At 39.4% G+C, this 22,716-nt stretch overlaps 1 protein-coding gene across 1 annotated transcript in view; it reads right to left on the reverse strand.

Annotated features, from left to right (window-relative positions):
• The window catches only part of COL13A1 (collagen type XIII alpha 1 chain), a 141,896-nt gene that overhangs the window by 88,778 nt on the left and 30,402 nt on the right, over positions 1 to 22,716 (reverse strand). Inside the window, exons 6-16 of the mRNA XM_078390820.1 lie at positions 21,093 to 21,119; positions 20,655 to 20,681; positions 16,971 to 16,997; positions 16,852 to 16,878; positions 16,303 to 16,329; positions 11,900 to 11,965; positions 8,464 to 8,562; positions 8,028 to 8,069; positions 6,316 to 6,342; positions 4,403 to 4,438; positions 3,046 to 3,108 (exon numbers count right to left, since the gene is read on the reverse strand). Coding sequence (XP_078246946.1) covers positions 3,046 to 3,108; positions 4,403 to 4,438; positions 6,316 to 6,342; positions 8,028 to 8,069; positions 8,464 to 8,562; positions 11,900 to 11,965; positions 16,303 to 16,329; positions 16,852 to 16,878; positions 16,971 to 16,997; positions 20,655 to 20,681; positions 21,093 to 21,119 — 468 coding nt within the window. The remainder of the gene's footprint in view (positions 1 to 3,045; positions 3,109 to 4,402; positions 4,439 to 6,315; positions 6,343 to 8,027; positions 8,070 to 8,463; positions 8,563 to 11,899; positions 11,966 to 16,302; positions 16,330 to 16,851; positions 16,879 to 16,970; positions 16,998 to 20,654; positions 20,682 to 21,092; positions 21,120 to 22,716) is intronic.

Genomic DNA, 22,716 nt, shown 5'->3' on the forward strand with positions numbered 1-22,716 from the left:
CGAACAAATAACATATGGGCATGAAATCATGTTAGCCTCTCTAAAGAGCCCTAAGCAGAAGAAGAAGAAGAAGAAGAAGAGGAAGAGAAGGGAGTATGCAAAACCTCAGCAATCAGGGTCTGTTGACTTTGGAAGGGATTTGATGTGTCAGTTAACCAGACATTATGAAGAAACCTCAGCCCATCTTGGAAGATACAGGATGGCAAGAAATCATCTACCAGTTCGAATTGTTTTTTTTTTTAAAAAAGCTAAGTGTCAGGTTCCAACGATCTCATAAAGATACATTTCACTGCGTACATCTCTGTGTGCACATAATTGAACTCGTACCTGGAGTGTCTGCTTGTGGTTAATTGCATCCCAACCCAGCTGTATATGCCATTAAATAGGCCACAGGTCTGTCTTTGACCAAAGTTTTTACAACAATGCATTCTTCAACGTAACAATATCTCCTACCATACCAAATGGACACAGAAGTATTTCCATTCCTACCATCATGCTAGGTTCCCCCTTTTCACCTTGAGTAAGAAAAAGATATGCAGAGATAATAATGGAGGAACAAGACAGGAAACAGGTAGAAACAAGAACAATGGAAACATCAAGTGATGGATTATTAATGGCAAAGAGATAGAAAGTAAAAGAGGTTGGTAGTTTTTTTTAATCAACTTGCAGTCAATTTCCTTCCTTCCTTCTTTCCTAGGACTGTGCTTTAGTTTGTCTGAGTGCTACAAAATCAAGTGATAGATTATTAATGGCAAAGAGATAGAAAGTAAAAGAGGTTGATTTTTGATAAATATGCAAGGATAGGAGTGTAGTTTTCTTTTTTAATCAACTTGCAGTCAATTTCCTTCTTTCCTTCCTTCTTTCTTTCCTAGGACTGTGCTTTAGTTTGTCTGAGTGCTACAAAATATGCTTGACCAGAGTCAAAAGTACAGAGTATAATTAGTAGCAAACCCAGCCAACTGTTTTTAGGGCTAAGATTCAATGCTAGAATATATGAGATTAGAAGAACAGAAGTATCCCTTAAAGATCTTGAAGGGCATTTCTCTCACCATTAGGTGATTACAGAAAACCTCTGTTCAACCAGAGTAGTATTTCTACCTACATACTTCGAAAAGCTAAGCACAGCGATAGTGAGACAAGGAAAAAAATGTACCTATAGTTTATGACAAAGATGGCTGGTACCTTACCATCTTCAAATGGTCTTTGAGAGGAGAGGAACATTTGTCTTGAGCCTTACATGGGGAGATGCTTACTTTCCAGCCACAGACTCGCGTAATTGAGAAGGTGTAAAATTATGCCATGTACGAACTGAAAAGTATGTGAGCAAGAGGGAGGTCTTATCCCATCTCCTTGAAAAACAAAATGAAGGGAGTGGTTTGGGTAGAGACAGTTTTCTTCAAGTTTTGCAAGGACTGTGAACATCTGTTTCAAAAAAAGAGAGATGATATTGATACTAGGAGAGAAACTGAAGAGAAAAGAAAGACTAGCTTTTATTTGACAATGCCCAAGAAGCGGAGGGCAAGCTTCAACAAAGAGAAGGTTAACTATTAAAGGAGGAATGTTTAATACTTAAAAAGGAAGAAGGTATATCCTCACAGCAGATTTATCTTGGTTTGATGCGACTTAAAGCTTCCTGAGGATTGTAATTAAGTCAAGGTACAAAAATTTTTCATTGAACCTTTTGCTTTAACTTTTCTTTCTCTCTTTTATGGCTGACTTTCGCAGGTGAGAAATCAGACTTACACAGGGAAAGTAGTGAACACATGGCACAATGAACAATCACAAAATGCAGGAAGTAAATTTCTGAATTACAGGTAGTGAGACAAGCTCCTGTTGTAAAAAACCCAAACTGTCAGCCTTTAAACAGCTCCGTCTTCTAGTGACATGTTATCTGTAACATAAAGTTGGACCCAGAGTCTCCAGTTGCCCACTTAATTCTCACAATATTAAAGAAAGTTGTATACTTTCCCACCGCTGCCAGATAATGTCATAAAGGAGCTTGGGAAATGCACAATTTTATGACATCACAACACAAAAAAGAGTGCTCTGTGCTTCAAAAATTATGAGGCTGAGCAGAACTCTACATGGACTATCATTTTTGTGGGCACTGCAAAGTTCTGCATTGCATTTTGTTCTATTCTCAGAGTGGCTCACCGGAATAAGTGAAGGCAAGATTTGTGGCCTTGCTATTTGCCATGCAAACAAAGTCTGTTTCTCCACAGAAACATTTGAGATGAACCTCAGATGACTGTTCAAATAATGGTGTTTTTTCTCTGTTCTATCCAGAAGAAAACTCAGCGCTTTAATTAAAAATGCTCCAACGTGCACCTAGCATATTGAAGCATGTTGAAACACAACAACTTTGCAAACTCCTGTCACTGCACACCAAAGAAAGGATGCCTTTTTTGTCTACAACAGATATGTACAAAAGATAACTTTAGCTGCTAAATCTTTCCTCACAGATCTTCCCCATACACAAGTTATTTCTTGCCTGTTTCAAGATACAGGAGCCCAGTCTTTGTTACTAGGTTTATCATGGAAATAAAATGCACCTTCCCTTAGCATCTACCTCCCATGTCCTGGTGATCTGCATAGAAACAAGGGTGTTCAAAGGGGCATTTATATGAACACTGCTCAAATGTCAATAGGGAGGAGGGTTGTACCCCACAAACAGTGCCCCTGCTAGGACGTGCACACCAGCCATACACTCTGCCAGCTGTACCTTTAGTCAGCAAGAGGAACCGTCTTACACGTGCATTTGCCTACGAGTCTAGAGAACTGCTATGCAAGATCATGACGCAGGATCTCTCTCCCCTTGTGCAAAGGACTCTCTTTGTGTAGGGCCACTCCTGAGGTTGGCTGAATACATGGTCAATCCAGTGATCAGTCCAGGTTTGTCCAATGTGTGCATCAGCAGAGGCTGCTGATATGACCCCATCTATCTTATCTGGGAGGGGTTGTATAAACATCTCGATTCTAATAGGCTGAAATAGTAATTGGAGGGATTTAGAATATGAGAACTTATTACTGCATTAAAAAAATTACCTTTGTGCCAGGAGGACCAGGAAGGCCAGGGGCACCTGGTAAGCCAGCCTCACCCGCCTCACCCTAAAGAAAAGATGCAAGAAAATGGAAGAAGACTCAGATACCGATAGTTGCTTTGGGTATAAGAGACCTACAAAAACCCCTTTTTATACAGCTCCAAAGTGATATGAATGTTAATTCCTATCACTCCATTATTTACAGATTCTTCCTTTGTACCACTAAATATTATCTTGTGGCACACACACACACACACACCAGTCTTGGCCCAATCTTTTAGAAATTGCCAGAGGCTTTAAATCATTTTTGAAACTATGTCTCCCACACTGCGTGGACAGTGTTACTGGACTGTTGTACTTTGTCATTTTAAACAATTTTGTCTTAGCATAGCTGTCACCCCAACATTCTGGTCCAGTCTCTCCTTCGGTGACTCTCCATCATAAGCCTCCGCTCTTTAAGGACAAAACTCAATAATTTTCTTCTCTTTGAATTAAAAAAAAGTCAGCCAGATGAATCACCACCTGTAAGAATGTATAGCCCCTTCCCTGGCAAACACCCACACAGCCCTGTATCACTGACTTTCTCTGTCCTTTGGGGAGCCGTGGAACAAGTAAATATTGCACGGGCAGGGCAACTAATGAAGAAACCATAATTTTCACTGGAAAAAGAAGACATAAATTGTTCACATACTGTAGGTGAACAAGAGATCAGGCCGGGGTCCAAAGGGACTATGATTTTCACTGCCTCATGGAAGATGAAGTTGTTAGTTAATGAAGATCTAATGAGAACAGGAACTATGATTTTCACAAAAAACATGTTGTTGGAGAAAATAATCTTGCATGCAACCTAACACTGGGTTGCAGTGAGCTGGGGGCTTCAACCTATAAACAGGGCAGAGTGGGTGAGTAGGTAAAGCTGTGTTTCACACATAAAAGTAAGTGCAAAACAATTTCTTTTGCCAGGAAGCTCTAAAATCTTCCAGGATTTCCAACTTTGTTCCACCCAAAATCTCCTGGCAGAAGGTGTCCCAAGCAACAAAGAAAATTTAAAATACTTGAGAAATGGAAACCATCTTCAGTCCCACCCTTTTATAACAAATGCTACCCATCAGGAATGAGAGAGCCCAAGGGAAGTCACACTTACTTCAGTCCCAGTTACTCCTGGCCTAAACTACTCAAGCAGGAAATGACAGAAGTGCTATGCCCAGGATACACTTGTGAATACATCCGTAAGTACGGCAAGGAGGGTGTATCTTTGCCAACACATGTCCAGGTGGCGCAGGCCCACTTTAATGCACTTAAAATACTGTTATGCTTCTTTTATTTTCAAGTTTTGTGCTTTTCAAATATGCTGTTCTTACCTTTCTTCCATGGTATCCTTGAACTCCAGGCTCCCCCTAAAAAAGGAAAGTGGAAGGGTGTGGGGGAAAGAGATTAAATCTTTTCTTTTGGAACACAAATACAAACAATCTTAATCAACATTCTGAAAGAATGCAGAAAGAATTCCATGAGGTCACTTTTATCCACTTTAAGGTGTTTAACTCTATCAGGCACTTGAAGCTTTTCAGGTCTCCTTGTAGCCATTTATTGAGTACTGTATAGTTACCCGTCTTTGGAGGAATGGAATGAGCTGTTCTATGTAAAGAAACAAAGATAACCATGTTCTAATCTACATTCCTTTCCATTCTAGTAGAAGAGAAAGTACTATACTGTTCTCTTGCAAGCATCTGTCATACCTGCCAGTCACCTCTGAGTGGATCTTTGTTGACATGATCAAGGTTTCACCTTGATCTTCACAACTGGCTTTATGTGGAGGAAAGGATGTGAGTAAGCCCAATGTCACCTCTTGTTACATAAAAAAACACCACACAAATTAGCACATTAATACAATGGCTGAAATCCTGTTGTGTAGTTCTACATGTGCCATGGGAATGATGTCCTCAACAGTGGCAAATCACCCCTGATTAAAGGCTTCCTTTGGCAATTTCAAGCCGCACACAACTTTGTTACATTGTGTATGAGTCACGTGCATCCCAAACCCATCAAAGAAAGCCTTCTGTTGTTATTTGTTGTTGTTACCTGCTACCACGTTGCCTCTGATTTATGGCAACCCTATGCGTGAGTCGCCTCCAAAATGTCCTGACCTCAACAGACCTGGTTAGCTCTTGCAAACCCAAGCCTGTTCCTTTCTTTAGGGAGCTGATCCATCTCATATTTGGTCTTCCTGTTTTTCTGCTGCCTTCAGCTTTTTCTTGCATTGTCTTTTCCAGTGAGTCCTGCCTTTTCATAATGTGCGCAAAGTATGGCAGTCTCAGTTTCATCATTTTTGCTTCTGAGAAAGCTGAAGCTTGATTTGATATAGGACCCACTTGTTTATCTCTCTAGTAGTCTTTTTCCCCTCTGTCGGCTTTCTTCACTGTCAAGTTCACACCTGTACATAGCAATCAGGAATACAATTGTGTGGGTAATCTTGGCCTTGGTTTTAGTGACACATCTTTAAAGTTAATTCTGTTTTCTAATTCCTTCATTACCCTTCTGAGTCTCAATCTTCTGATTTCTTGGCTGCAATCTCCATTTGGATTGTTGACTGAAAGAAAGCTTTTAATCAGCTGTAATTTGTCACTGCTGATGATGTCATTACAGGATTTCAGCCAATGAAATGAGCATGGATATAGGGCACACCTCCCCAGTTTTTTTACCTTAAAAATATACTTGTAAAAGTTATTTTAAAAGGTCAGTCTGTGTTATGGCACTCACCTCTAATTTTAAGGCATTCTCATCAATCAATTCCCACCCACCCGCCAAAAAAGAAAGGCATGGTAACATAGCAAGCAATTGCTATGAGCTATTTTTCAAACACTTTTGGCAAAAGAAAAGGGGGAAAAGAAAAGAAATATTGTGGCGCTTTAAGAATGCCAGATTTATTTCAATGTGATGTTTCATGGATCAACATCCACTTCTTCAGTGTCTGAAGAAATGGATTTTGATCCACAAAAGATCACATTGAAATAAATCTGTTAATCTGAAACAGATTAACATGGTCATATCTCTGATTTCCCCCCAAAACCATTTTAATGGGTAATAGCACCACACTGTGTCTAAAAGAACTTTAAAAAAAAAATGGAAATCAGCTGCTTTTAAAAGTAGTTTTCCAAACTCAGCTTATACTTACATCTCACCTCTCAGCTCTTTGTGTATTGCAAATGTTCACTGAAAAAAGGAATTGAAACGGGGTAGGGCAGTTACAGTATTTAGCATTTTTTGCTTTACTCACCTTGGGTCCAGGAGATCCTGGCAAGCCCTGTTGATAGAAGTGTATAACTCCATAAAAGTCAGACTGTACAACTTATTCTCAATAGCAAGTAAATGCATACTAGACCCACGTTCAATATGCACTCACATCTACTGGAGTGAGCACACTTCCTTTATTTTATGATACTTTGGTCCTCCAAACAATGTGTATTATGACAAATGTATTGTGCACCCAGAATCACTGTTGATTAAAGAAGAATCAACTTCTTCCTGAACCATTGTGAGGATCTTCATGTAATCAACCCTTTGGCAGCTCATTTCTTTTGTTGTTGTCACTTTAAAAGTTCATTACCTGTGTCTGTATCCTTCATACAATCATGGTGACGATCTGATGATCTACATAAACCAGTGGCCTAAATTACTGTTGTCCTTTGTGTATGGTCGAGTGCATTATAATTTGTGAAAGCTCACACTGAAATATATCAATTCGTCTTCAAGATGGAAAAAAATGCCAATTGTTTTATTTCCACTATGGATGCTGAAACACACTAGCATGGCTATCTCTTGCTACTATCAACCTGTGCCTTCTAAATTCTGGTCTTTTGCTCAATTTCAAATTTATTTAAAATATATATTTTAGCTCTAGTTGAAAGGAGGTTTATATTTTATTAAAGAGAGAGAAATAAATCAGTTTATAAAAAGAAAAAAGTGGGAAAGTTCCAAACAGTTGCAAAGACAGGATTGTTCAGGATTACAGGAGAAAATGCAATTCATTCAGTCAAGAACATACTAGAAAATAATGCCAAACTATCCTATCTAATAACCAAGTCTTAATGGAGAGATAGCATAGTTCTGAGGCGTTCACTGATTGCATTTCCATGGCACAGTATCTTACAACTGTAAAAAGACCCTTAGTCTACTCAAGAGTCAGACTGAATCCCCTCCAGCAGCAGGGGAGGAAAGCATGGTCTCCTAAGATGATGCCAGCAGCCTTTCTACTTTCCCTAATCCTTTTTATACAGATCACCCCACCAGCTGCTGGTAATCACTCAATCCCTTTCAAGTCCCCTCAGGACAAAAGGTGGCTTTCCTTTTTCACAGCCAAATTCACATGGGTTTTTGGCAAAGAAGTGCCAAAAACTTTCTGTCAAACCAAGAATCACACTTAAGGTGTGAGAGTTCCTGGCTTTAAGGTGTATTCTGATAAAAGAGAAGTATGGAAGATACCCTTCCTTTGAAGTAGGGATAGGAATACAGTATATTCTTTGAAGTTTCCAATCAAGCAGAGAGCAGTTGGGAGGTGTGAAAAAACTTTACATGCTGACCTCTTCATGGTTGGGTCCATTTCTCACAAACTCACAGAAATGAAAAACGTATTCAATAACTTAATTTCATATTTCCCAAGTTGATAATTCCATCACACCTGGCTACTAGGTAGACCACACTCAAATTATGTTGGAAGAAATATGGTCAGGGAATGATCAGTACACTTTAGAGGTGAGCAAATTTTTGCTTTTGGATGGCAACTCAGAGAACTCCTCAAAAGTCTGGGGAATTCTAGGAATATTAACCCCCCTCCCAAAAAAACCCAAAACAAATCTGCATAGCTCTTTCTCATTAATCCATACAGCTATGCATCACAGTTGAACACGCATGCATTAGGCAACGGTTATTTTTTTCAGATACTGAGAGATGAATTATTTTTGTGCAGGATGTATAAAATCAAAGAGGTACCTTTCCATCCTTGCCTGGCTTCCCTGGTTCTCCTGCTTTACCCTAGGACAAGAAAGAAATATGCCTTTCTGAAATACTAGCTTGGTACTTGGATTTTAATGGGATGATATTTTCCATCATTAAAAAAAGGCTTGCTGCCTCCTAGAAATGGCACTGTGAGCTGACCATCAAAGAGATTTTAGGGGCTATAAAAACTTGGGCTTCCGATCAGATAATTAAAACCAGGGTGTGATTTCCTTACCATGGCCCTTTGCACAGACTGGGGTAGAGAAAACAGCATTTCTCTGTAACTCTTATCACAGACATATGAGAGAAGATAACAAAGGCTTTGATACACCATCATGACTAAATAGTCATGAATGCGGAAGGGAAATAATGTATTATTCAGAGAGCAGAAGAAAGTAGAGGAGATACAAGCAAATAAAAAGAGACTTACAGCTGGTCCAGTTGGGCCAAGTGGCCCTGGAGTCCCTGGGAGGCCCGGTGGTCCAGGTGGCCCTGGAGGCCCTTGGATTCCTGCCTGTCCTTGTTCACCCTGAGGTTTTATGGAGAAGAACATTATCACCAGTGTAACACAATGACACAGGAGTGTGATCTGTAGCTAGCGGAGCCTGAGCAAAGGAAGAAGCCAAGCCAAGCAAATTGCTGTTAGTAAGTACCTGAAGGGGGTTTCCAAAACTCAGACAGAGGCAAGTGTGGATGGACTTTTTGTCTGGATTTCTTAATGGCTTCCCATCAAAAGGTCATTGCGTTTTAAGATGGGAAAAAGTAAGTATTCAACCCTGTCCACTGAAATCCAACCAATGAACCCAACGAATCTGATTAATCTTTTTAGGGCGAAGCTGAATGTTACACCTCTGTGTCACAGCAGGCTAATTTTTGAAGAGAAGGGGGAACTTCTCAAGTAAGCAGGAAGAGAGGAAAAGAGGCAGGGTCACATCTATTGTGCAAAATCCCTTTTGAAATTTTGTTACTTGGTAAAAAACTGTTTGGGTGACCTGGGTTGCGAAAAGAGCAGGCAGGGAATGGAGAAGCACCCCCTCTCTGACAACTAGTTCTCCACTCTGAATTGTCCAAATGGAAATGTTTCTTCCCTGTTCAAAATGGCTTATCACATTGTATACAAATAAAAATATCCCCCCCACAGGTGCAGATAATGAGGGTCCAGCTCCTTGGGGCCAGACCAACCACTCACAATTTTGCTGCTGCCCCAAGCTCCACGGTGCCTTCCCATCACTCCATTGCTTGTGATGGATTAGCCACTCTGCGACCTGGCAGAGAGGCTCGTCATCCCGCCTTCTGCCAGGACTGGCTAATCCACCTCGAGCTCCGGAGCGATAGGAAGGGAGCGTGGAGCACGCGGCAGCAGTGGAACAGTGAGTGGAGGGTCTGGCCCCAGGGGGCCGGACCCTCATTATCTGCACTCGTGAGGGGGATATTCGTATACGAATACCCCCATCTCTACTTATCAGAGTACCATGGGTGTGCCATTCATCACCTGGGTCAGAGGTGCTTCTAAAAATAAAACCCAACTTCTTTTCCATCTCATACACAACCCTTCACTGTTACTTATCTTTCTTTTGTATTTGGAACTGTAATATCCCTGTTATTTATTATTTTGCTCCTGTTTCTATCTTTGAAACTGTTTGATTTTTTTTCTTTTTATTATTATTATGGTTTATAAAATCCATCCATGCTTATTTAACATCATGTCACCTGGATTCAGCTTATAATCATTTGTCAATAAGACTACAATACATATTAAGCTCTTAATCTATACATCGTGCTTCTAACCATTAATAAAACAGTTCCATGTTTGATAATATTCTGTATCTTCCTTTGATTTTCAGGAAAAACTTCAAATTTTTAATTTTCTGTCAGATCTATCTTAATTCACTGTTGACCTTGTATCCAAAAGGATACAACAGAAGTACAGAAAGATTAGCTACAATCAGTGTTCTTTGACCCCCCCCCCCCCCCGTATCCTGGTAGGAAGCAACAACATTCATTGGATAACAATTAGCATCCCATATCAAGAGAGATTTGGTCATGGTTGAAATCAATGCACTAAGGTAATTGTGTTGACTGATCTAATTTATTTCAGTGGGATTCAACCACAGCTAACTTGCTCTGATTACTTTTGTTGACATTCATACAGTTTTTTATATAATACCAAAGCTGTTGTATGAGATAATTTTTGTGATCCTAAGCAGAATATTCATTCCATACATAATGAAGCTGCTTAATCCTTAGCAGAATTTTAAGAAAGCATGTAGCTCTAATTAATAATTAAAAATAGCATGTGACATCTGATAAAGCACAGTGTTTGATCTCTGCCTTACATCCAGTCACATTCCAGATGAATCCTAGAGGACCATTCCAGGATAAGCAGATGATACTGCTTCTGAAACAAAAGGCTTTGTGTGGGTTGACACTTCACTATAAGAGTACTCTTGCGGAGATGAACCATCTGTACTCATCCACTGAAACACACATAATACTGTCCTCAAACAAAACAAGTGCACAGAAGGGAACACTGTGTGCAAGATGCCATAGACAGCTGAGCTGGTATTTGCCAAGGACACACCTATACATCTTTGCAAATACACAAACTAACTCATTTCACTGCTTTAATCCAAAGTGCCATAGTTACTGCTAAAGAACAGCACAGGCTGTCAATAGATGTCACATTACTCTTTTTTGATATAATCTCTCTGGTCAATATTTCAGTGTCAGTCAATATTTCAGTGTCAGTCAATATTTCAGTGTCAGTCAATATTTCAGTGAATGGGGTCAATATATGGCAATTGTGTTTATCAAGATGATGCCATTTTAGTAAAATCAACACTTATTTCAATCCAGATGTTAGCCAAACTTCTATTGCATAGTGACTCTTGCAACAGCTTCCCACTGCTAATTAACTAATGACCCCCTTGAGTTTTTTGGGTGTATGCCACTATGAGTGATGCTGTTTGCCCTCTGCAGATGCCACTATACCATAGAATTTTGGCCTTTAAGGCTACAACTCTATACCTACTGAGCTAGAGTAAGCTCCAACAATCACATGCAACTTCTCTCCCAGCAAACACCTCTAGGATTACATTGTTTTGTGATGGATACATGCGCATCTCTAAACTCAGAGTGGATCCTCTCAGGCAAGGCATAGCCAATCTGATCTCTGCGTGATATGTACACAAGGGCTTAGAGATGGGTGGCTGTTCTTCAGAGTTTGACTGAATTGCAAACTTTTTACCCAAGGAGATGAAAACAACTGCCTGGTTTAACAACTTCCTTGTTTATTAAGTTTTAGCCAGTTTGTTGAGCCTCTAGTGGGCCACCAAAAAGGGCCAATAAGCTGTACTCATTTTGATGCAAATGTGCATCACATATTTAATTTATCGCAGGAATGGCTGTACCATGATAATGTATAAGATCATGGCAAATGTTATTGCAGTAAAAAGCACTGATTCTGTTCTCCCACAGGTATTCAGCAATGCTGCAAACATGTCAAATGTTCACTCTCTCCTGAAAAGGAAAAAGTAAACCATTTCTCAAATACGTTCTGCGCAAATCTTGTTATTACTTCCATAACTTTCTTTCTTCTAGTATTTTGTGGACATCTATAGTAAGATAAGGATGTGAAACCACATTATTTCTATTCATTCTTAGCTGCTAAACTGAGAGAGAAAGCGTGTATGAGAACTGAAACCAGCTTGTAGTGGCATCTGTCATACAAAGGAATGTGAGCAAATCTCCAGAGATAGTTTTGCTTTTTTCTAGTTTTGATGAAACCCTCTTTAAGAAAGAAAAGAACTGATTAGTCACCAGTTTGAAAAAAAGGAAAAAGGCTTAAACCAGGAAAAGAAGGATACCTGGAAGGTGCGTCTCTTTATGACTGGAGGTGGAGCCAGCCGCACTGAATTGAGAAGAGGCAACAGCTGGAGAAGATGGAACCAGGAGGTCACAGGACAAGGGCCAAAGGTCACAAGGCAAAGAAGGTCAGTAGGGCATCAAAAGTCATACAGATCAGCCAATGAAGAAGATGGAAAGAATGGAAAAAGGAAAACCATGAAAAGATGTTGTGGAAGTGAATCATAGTTCAGAGGCGAGAATGTAGAGCATCGGAAAAAAGCATCTGTCATCGGATACCCCTTGGCAAACCTCTGAGCTGCTTTTATATTCCATTTGAATAATAGGAAATGCACTATGGTGGGGATCTCTGGAGCACCTATGATTTGCTCTGGTTCTGTTCTTCAGCATGTGGATTTTTAAAATATTTCCTGATTAAATAATCCGGAATATTTAGAAGTAAAAACGGCTACCTGATTCTACTCAGTCTTAATGAAAAATAAAAAGGATACATGCTTTGGTTGTTATGGGTTTTTCAGTTTGGCCATGTTCCAGAACATGGCCAAACAGCCTGAAAAACCCAGAACAACCATCAGATCCCAGCCAAGAAAGCCTTCAAGAACAAATTGATACATGCTTTGTTTATCCCTTATATAGGTTCTGCTTTGTATCACTGGAGCTATTACCCTCCTTATTGGGTAGGACTATTCAGTCACTATAGTAGTGTATCCCTGCTTTTTTAAACTTGAAGAGTGAATAAAATGATATTGTTTTAATGGTTGAAAGGGGTTTAAATGGCTGATTAATGTAAAGAACTCCAGTAAGCAATGAATTCAGTTCCTGTCATATTATACTATAGGAGATTATCTCAAAATTCACCCATCTTGTGTAGCATATATTTTGCTTGCTTGCTTGTTTACCTAACTACCTATCTAAGGCTACTGCTGTTGCTTCATGATATGCATTTTTTCCTCAACATCATTCCAAGATACTCTCTATGGTAATGGTTCCCAACCTCGGGTAACCCAGGTATTCTTGGACTGCAATTCCCAGAAGCCTCTGCCACCAGATGTGCTGGCTGGGCTTTCTGGGAGTTGTGGCCCAAGAACACCAGGATTATCCAGGTTTGGGAACTATTGGTCTGTGGCATTCTGCCTTGTGTGCATGTCAGCTTGTTTCCCCATAGCTGTCTCTATGCTTGTCTATTTTAAATGAAAAGTCCTAAAGGACTCCACATCCGCTTACAAAAATGGCTCATAAACCATATGTATTTGTGCTCTGTTACCAGCACAATGTTCACTGCCCTGTTCCAGCTGCTGCATATGCTCATTCTTATTTTTTTTATTTTCACTGGAATAGACACAAGAACAACCAAGTGTTGGTCATGCTCAGAAATGTGCCTGTAATATCTCACTAGTGGCAGAGAGGTGTGCCTACAGGTCTCCCATGACAGTGGCTGTGTACACTCGAGAAAGTTTCTTTCCCTTCTGTTTGCTTGCTCCTTATTGCAAAGCTGTGGTCCAGTCCTGTTGCAAACTGAAATGCCATCACAATATTGCAGCATTGCCACCCAGCCTTTCTGGCTGTTGGCTAAAAATAGAGACTTAGGCGGTGGTTGTAAATTGGAAGAGCAAAGCTAGGATTAGGAAGCCCACAATTAGCAGCAGACCCAAAGACTGCAAAGGGGTGAAATCAGTACATCACAGAAAAGTCACTGTGATCCTTGCAGTCCTTAAGATGAACTGATGAAGCCAAATGAATGTTTAAAATAGTGTGTCTTACACGGGTTCTGGTTAAACTGCAGAGCAATAGGGCAATGGCAAGACTTTGAAATGCCCTTCAGTCTCGCAAAGGCAGACTGGACTCTATCATTTATAACATTTAAATTCTATTCATAAACAAATGTTGGAAAGCTAAAAAATATGAGGAAGAATTTGATAGTACTGCAATTTATTTCTCTCTCTGTCTCCCACTCTTTTCATTGGGTTGGTAAAAGATGCTCATTTCCTCGATAAAACACCACAATTGCAGCTACAGTTAACAGAGAACTATTTACCATTTATTTTGAACTCAGTAGACATCCATTTGAAGTATGCGAGTGGGTTGTTTATATGTATTGAGTATGTTTGTATCAGGCTGTTTATTTTTTTTTTCAACATATCTGAAAATTACTGATTTGAATGTAAGACAGGTTCTCCCTCTGCATCTGACTCAAATTTTCGAGCTTCTCAACCTGTGAAGGGAGTGATCATGAAAGATCCTTTAAAGAGATCAAGTGCCAGGAATTTTAAAGGGACATGTACTATAATTTTACACATGTGCTTCTATCTCCCTTTATGAAAGGCTCATAGATTTTGTACAGAATACTTGTGTTTACATTGTAAAAAGAGATCAGTGTCAGATGAGAGACTTTACAAGGCCTGCCATTTTACTAGTCTCAGAAAGAGAACCATTTAGCTGCCATCATTATGATACAGAGAGCTCTACAATTGTTTTTTTCCTTTAGAAAATCTGAAGTGCGTTAGTCACTTATCAGATGTGTATTATAAATACACTTCCCCTTCCATCATTATTGTCCTCCAACATGTTACTGGGATTTTCTTGCTACAAGTGTGCAATATTGGATCCACCTCCTCGTTCTTTTGCAACAGGACTGGCAGCAATGAGACAATCTCCCCACAAACCTTCAGTGTAAGGATCTGATTAGAACGCAGAGCTGCAAGTGTGGTACTTAGGTACTCCTAGGGGGGCAATGACACAAAGTGGGTTCAGTTCAGTGCACTGTACCGTCAACCACGAAATGAACACTGCTGCCCTAAGTCTAGTCAGCAATTCATCTTCCAATCTCAGCCCAGCCCTATACTTGCAACTGTTGCCTTTTTTTTTACCTGTTTTGCTTACCTCATCTGTCCTTGAGGCTTGTATTGTATAACACAGGCATAATCTCTTGATGTGTTCATTTCCTCCACTGAAAGAACAGTATCAGCTTTCCTAATTTGTTGCCCAACAGAGAGACTATGGGTACTATAGAACAGCAGAGTTGGATTTTCAGCTCTGGTTTTGCTGGCGACAGACAGGAAGGGTAACCCAGGCCGTATTCAAAAATAAACAATAACACTATCTCTATATTATTTATTTTGCTTTAAAAAAGAAGGACTTTGGTTGTTCTGAAGGAAAGAAATGAAATCGCAATGACCAGATAGGTGGGGTATAAATAAAATAAAATAAAATAAAATAAAATAAATAAATGTGTTCACCTCTAATACCCATTAAGAAAGTTTATCAGGTAGGCCATTGGTAATTTAACAATGACTATAACAGTTAAGAGAATGGAAATTGTGACTGTCCCACCAAAAATTCTAGTTAGAATGAAAACCCAAGATGCCTTGTTCTGCAAATTTCAAATATCATAAATCCTTCAATATTACATATATATATAATGTCTAAATTAAACATTGGGCCTGGAAACATTCTTCACCCCAAGAATTGAGGAGGAGGAGGTGTGAATTAGCACAGTGAAGGAAGGTTCAACAGATATTACCATGGCAAAGTTTTGTCAGAATGTCTCCATCTTAGTCTGTCTGTGAATCCCCTAGATCTGAGAGCAGCCTGTGAGAAAATAATGCCAGTGATGATACTAAAAGTCCTCCATTACTACAGCCTGAGATGTTCACACTGCTTCTTCTTTTTGGTCAGCGGCTAACCCTACCTTTAGAAAGAGTAAGGCAGCTATTTCAGGCAACACAAGCTGGGAATGGACAGCAGCTGCAGTTCACCCATCATCCTACCTGATCCTCTTGAACCCTGATCTCACTTGGACAAGCTGTATCACACCCTCCAAGCTAGCCTGCTGCCCACAGGTACAGCGAAGGCTATTATTCTTAGTGAATGTATTTACAAAATGCCCTCCATCTGAAATTCTGGCAGCCAAGAAGTACAAAGAACTGACTGAAATCCATGAAACATGAAAATGTGAACTGCAATTGTCCTAGAAAGGGGCTTCTACTGACAGTCAGACTTTGTTTCCTTTATGGAAGAATGGTCTCCCGCTTTTCTCACACATACATGGAGGTGATGTGTTCTAGCTTTATTCACCTAAAAGGATTTTTCCTACCTACCCTTTTGTCAAGCCCTTTTGTCTTTTCCCATGGCACACTGTCAGTTGTGGGCTGGCAAAATCCCAGTCTTTATTTTAAAACTCCCAAAACATAGGATGGTTAAATCAGCATGTGATTTTCCTCCTGGAAAACTATGTATTTTCTTTGCCAGTACATTAAGGCAGGTAATACAATATCTCTAGAATGGGGTGGAGAGAGGATGGCAGGAACTTATGAACTGGTATGTTCTGTAGTTCTATAAGAGCCATTCCAATAAACAGGGATGGATACACAGAGGTCACTTTAAAATAACAGAAGAATCTGCTCACCCTGTGTGGATAATCTCCGCATTGACCCTGCAAAAAAGGAAGGATTAAAAAGAAAATGGTTTGAATCATGAATGCCATAAACCAAAATAGACTCCAGGAGACAGGTTCATAGCAGGTGCATGGCTGGCACAACTGCATCCACTTCAGCTGGGCTAAAGCTGGTTTGCCTGCTCTCTCTACTGGAATATCCCATGCATTTTTATTACACATTTTAAACAACTGGGCTCTGTTTCCTTTCAAAAATATTATATTGATTCCTCATTATTGGTTGGTATATTTGGAGTAATGCAGACTCAAATAACATCAAATCTGTCCATTTAACTTGCACTCCTTCACTTTTCCGCAATCAGTATTTTCCTGATTTGCAGAGCGGAATAGGAATAAAAATGTGCATGGTTTTGCTTATGGATTCAAGTTAGTGAAGAAAATGTTCTTTTGAAAAGCAGCTATGCAATCTGAAACAATCCGGGAGCTCCAGATCATTTCAGTTTCCAGTTTCTGGACTAAAGTGAATCAAAATGCACTCACAGAATCTGTTTTTAATCTTACCTTTTCTCCTTTTTGTCCTGGAGATCCCTACAGAAAATAAGACAAATAAGCATCAATGTTGCTTATACAATGAAGATGATGAAAAATGCCCAAAAATATGTGTTAGGAGAATTACTTACTGCCTGCCCTTTGGGACCAACTGGACCCTTTTATGGGGGAAAAAGTGAATATTGAGTGAACATCAATATGAGCATTGTGACAAATATGGCAGCACAAGGTGCATTATCTTGCAAAAACTGTTAGGCAATAGGGACTAGCTCCTTTGTGATTAATTATTTAAATATTTAAAAGCTGAGTTCAATAATCATAAAATATACAATACATAAAGTCAATATGAAAAATAATCTGGATTATCCATAATCTATAATAGCCTGAACTCTACCGACATGGCTTGCAAAAACAGGTGTGGTTTCAACATGACCTCAAAATAAGAATTGTCAGTGCATCTTTCCTATTGAGAGGTAAGATGAAGTTTTTCCACACACTGGGTGCATCCATGTGATGACCTAAGCCTAACTGCAAGTCCAAACCACAGTAGATCCACTGAACTGACACTTAGGTAAGTTTCAGGAAGTTAATGGGATAGCTTTAGAACTTACACTTGTGTAGATTCCAGTGACTCAGTAGGATGAACCATTGATTTTAGGCCTAATAGCCCTGCTTCAATTATCCTCATCCACTGCAGCCATTCACTTTTCAGGTATACATTGGATCTTCCCAACAGCAAGTGATAATTCAGTCATTACAGATGTATATATATTATATACAGTACAAAGTCTATGGCAAAGGTCTTTCTACACAAGGGGAAGGTTAACAATTAAAAGGTACTTACAACATGTGCAGCCCCTATTATGAGAGGCTGCTCCCTACTGACACTACTGCCATGGACTGACAAACATGATACTACAGTATTTTTTAAAACAACAATACTCTCTTCTCAGTTGTTGCATTAACATGAGTAATAACTTTCCCCTATGCAAAAAAAAAATAAGACTAACGTAGCCTATAAATTTTGCAAGGGAGAGGGGGGATTCAGATCTTAAGATGCTGATGGCAGAGGCTGTGAATGACAAGTGTGAAATCTGCTCTGCTCTCACTTAAAAAAATACCAGCAACAACCGACACACTTAACAGTTTCTTAAAAGAGAAACTCTAGATCATCTCTGGGAAGAGATATTCACAAAGATCCTGTATGGATGACATGGCACATTGTATCTCCAACACACACTAAGAAAATAATTCTCCAAAAGTTGAGATAGAAACATAAACGGAATGGAGCCTATTTTACATCTCCCTAGGATACCGTATTTTTCGCACCATAAGAGGCACTTTTCCCCACAAAACAGGGGTGTGTGTGGAAAGTCTGTGCGTCTTATGGAGCGAAGAAAACAGATTATATTTTCCTGTTTTCTTCTCCTAAAAAAATTGGTGCGTCTTATGAAAAGGTGCATCTTATGGAGCGAAAAATATGGTATTTTTTTTCCTTCTCTAATACTTGGAATACATCGGAAATATGCCCTATCCAGACATATCCTGCTAGTGACCCACCAAACTGAACACAGACCACCAACAGCCCCATCAGTCTTTCCATGGCACCTGCCAGGGACTGCAAAAATGTTTTAGTTTGCCAGACATCTGGGAGGTACATGTCACACGGTTGAATGGCTTTGCTTGTTTTAGAGGATCACACATTTTACATGCTTCGTCCCAGGTTCAGATGAAAAGAAAAACTCATGTTCAGTTAGAAAACACATCTCTTTAAGATTCCAGTTTCTGCCTGGAACAAGTAACACGGAAGTGAAAAGGTACTACATGAACAGAATAAGGGGAAGCAGACTGACAATTAATTTGAACAGTTGAGTTAAATTAGAATTCTACAGGCTTTGTGCCAAGTGAAGCAGACGTTTGCCAGGCCACAGGCCATTGTATTTGATAGATTGTAGGGTGGGATTATTTCATTAATTCAGAGAGGAAGAGAAGTACACATTATATCCTGTGGTTCACTCTGTTTTAGACACAGGGTAATATTCTGGCTCCACTGAAACCGAAGGCATAGCTGTAACTGCACCGATAATTCAACCATACACTGAAATGAGATACTTAGCTGGAACAGGCCAAAACACACAGGGTGGCAGCAGAATTAACAAGGTGGGGAGAATTTATGGACTAGGAATCAAGCATGGGAAAGTGTGTCCAGTTACAGGCAAGACAGACTAAATGGCCTTCAGTTGGCTATTACCAAGTATGCTTTCCAAGTTACTGACTTGAATCATTTTGTAAATAGTCAATTTTCAAAACCTCACGGGTCCCCTGACAAATATTTAAGGTTAAGAAAGAAAGTCAATCTGGAAAACACAACTTCTCATGCCTCCATTCTGTTTGTCTAAACCAACTATATATTTTCCCTCGCCCTGTTTTTCTGGAAATATGGGCTGAAATGACATGCTCATGGTTTCCTATTATGTATATATTCATGTTATAAGAGCATTTTCATGTTATGGACAAAAACCTGCCTCAATTAACAAGATACACACAATATTTTTAGATTCTGATGACTCAAAATTTCCCCAATATACAGAATTATTTTTCATTAACATTTGCTTCCAAGCCCAACCAGAAAATGAATTGGCTGCTGTTTAAACAAATTTACTGGGATATTCATTAACATTCCCACAGGATAAGCATTAAGTGGGGAATCCAAAGCAAAGCTGCCATTGTTTCACCACATGTCTTCACTGTTTCCTGTGTCACAGCAAACCTTTTCAAGAGTGAGGAGTGAAGAGGTTTGAGCCTCCTAACTATTATCTCAGAGGCAATCATTCCCTCTGAATTCAAGAGATCGCTACAACTCTGTATTGAAGTCATTAGCAAAACTCTCATTGTTGTCACTAGAGCTAAATTGTTCAAGTGTAACTCAAACCCAAAACAAGCTTAAGAAAATAGTCACAACAAGAACAGACACCTCAAAGTGCAAAAAACAAAAACCTACCAGCCCAATGTTAAGTCAAAGCTTTGTAAAGCTTCATGTTTATCTAGCTTCATAAAACTAATGAAAGCCTGCACAACTACTATCAGTGGGACTATAGGAAAGTTTAATATTGAGCCCAACAATCATGAGCTGATTCACACCTTCATTTCTACTGCTTGGTGACTACAGCATGAACTGGCCATATGGATGCCTGAATAAGCCATCCAAAATTAAACATGCTGGGAATTAAAAATAATAATAATAATCCCAGCATAAAGCACTTTTATCAAAGAGGAGGAGATCTATTCCAGAAGTACAGTGGTGCCTCGCTTTACGATTGCCCAGCATTACGACGAATCTGTTTAACAATGATCTTTTTGCGATCGCAAAACAATGGTCTAAATAGGGGAATTTTGCTTCAGGAACCGATTCTTCGCAAAATGACGTTTTTAGAACAGCTGATCTGTGGTTTCAAGATGGCCACCGGGTAAATAAAATGGCTCCCTGCTGTGTTTAGGGACAGATTCCTCGCTATACAGGCAGCGAAAATGGCCGCCGTATGGAGGATCTTCGCTGGACGGTGAGTTTTTACCCCATTGGAACACATTGAATGGGTTTCAATGCGTTTCAATGGGGATTTTTTTCCCGCTTTACGATGTTTTCGCTTAATGGCGATTTTCCTGGAACGGATTATCGTTGTTAAGCGAGGCACCACTGTAAGCTCACATAGTTGGAAAAAGGAACATACACTTCCTCTCTGCAGTTCCCACCTTTTCATGAGCTCAAAAGCTTATAAACTCCACCCAATACATGATAAAGATATGAAGGTAATTACCATCTCCCCTTTCTGTCCTGGTTGACCCTGAAACAGAAAGGAAGAACGCTTCAGATGAAGCCATTTCCACCATCAGAACAACCAAATATTTGAACTCCCACAATTTTGAAAGCAGTGTTCATCATATATTTATCTACTGGTTTCCTATAGCATCGCAACTGAGTCACAGGTGAATAAATGTCAACATCCAGAAAAGAGGCTAGGTAAGATATTTCTTGCCAGTCCCATTTCTAATTTTTTTTAAAAAAAATTAGTTTAGTGGTAGTGGTACATAACAGTGCCACTCCAGACCACTGCCACTTTAAATGTGAGGCCACTAAACTCATTCAATTAAACATTTCAAAATACACACTTAAAATGTGTTATGTGCAGAAAAAGGCTGGATCAAAAGGCTAGCAATAAGAATAAAAATAGGAAGGAAACAAACTTTTCACTCACTGGTTTGCCATCCAAGCCAATTGGGCCCTGAAAAGAAGCAGGGAGAACAAGTGAGTAATTGACTTAAACAGGCAAGTAATTTAAAGTGTGTTTGTGCCCCTTATTATACAGCCCCAGGCCCTGAATATCTAAGAGGTGTTAGGAAGAATGTACCAGATGCAAAAAGGAGAGAGAAAGAAGAATATTATAATCCTTATTTGTGATTATATTAGTTACTGTAGCTTTTAGAGAACGAACATTACAGTGAATTACTACTCCTACACATGTTTAAATTGAAATTCTCACTGTGTTTAATCAATCGAACTGTGAAGGTGACTGCAATCTTTGGCAGCTCATGGTACTTAATACTTCTGCTTTAACTTTTGAGTAATAATCTGTGATAGTTTAACAATACATTTATCATTTTCATGCCGCGATACATTAATAGCAAACAGCAGTGACTTGTTATTTAGGTACTAGGACAGAACTGTTACAAACTGTAACTTGAGCAGATAAATATAGACAATGTATTCTCGAAGGCTTTCACAGCTGGGATCCCCTCATCATAACAATACACCCACAACAAAAACATGCTGATCATCATAATCACCCAATTTCCTGAAAAGGACAAAAGTTGATCCCACAGCTATAAATACTCAATTATCCAACAAACTGCAACAGAGCACAGACAGAGTTCTGACTCCTGTCCTCTGAAGATGCTGGCCACAGAGATTGGTGAAACATTAGGAAGAAAAACCTTAAGAACACGGCCAAACAGCCAGGAAAACCCACAACAACCAAATGGTAGACACGTATCCATTATGGAATATATAAAAGTTCCTCATATTCTCATATTCATCTTCTTCAGGAAATTCTAAGAAGTACTGGAAAACAGGAAATTTAGCTTTTTTTTTGTTTTTGTTAGCCAGACAATGTCAGACAAGATGAAAGCAACAATCTTGATGAATCGCTGGTGTTCCTTCTCATTTTCTTTTTAGAAGAGAGACAGCATTAATGCCATTATAGGCATCATTTGAAAAGTACTGTCAGTCAAAAAGCCTTCAAAAATGAACTCATGCTATTTATATAATATTCAATATGATTACTAGTTATTCTAGGAAGGTCCTTAAATGGCAATGATCAACAAAAGGAGAGGGGAGTTTCCAGTGGTCTCAAATTTGAAAAGCCATCCACCCCAATTTCCCTTGCAAAGAGCAACCTACAGTGGTGTAGGGCAATGCCACTACATTTGCTAGCCAAATTGTTTGAGGCTTTGGGGGCAGGGTTTCAAGGTCAGAAAAAAATGACCTAGAGGATATGACAATCCTTTGCGAAAGTGTGGGGGTGGAAGAAGGAACTAGTAAACCCTTTTCCGTATTCTCTGCTTAGAAAACCGTGAAAAAAGTAACCATAAGTCAGAATTGACTTGATGGCATATGGTTATGATTAGGTGTGCTGGAGATCATGCCAGGGGTTCTGAGGACCATCTGCAACCTACTGGTTGTATTTTGCCCATCCCAATTTGTAGTAATTATGAATGGGTGGCAACTCATCTTTCTCTGGTGGTGGTTTGACCTGGCTGTTGACAGCACTGGACTTGTATGTTTTTACTATCTGATTTTACAGCATTTTTTTTGTTTATTAG

Source organism: Pogona vitticeps, chromosome 3 (genome assembly GCF_051106095.1).
Source record: "Pogona vitticeps strain Pit_001003342236 chromosome 3, PviZW2.1, whole genome shotgun sequence".
Lineage (NCBI taxonomy): Eukaryota > Metazoa > Chordata > Lepidosauria > Squamata > Agamidae > Pogona > Pogona vitticeps.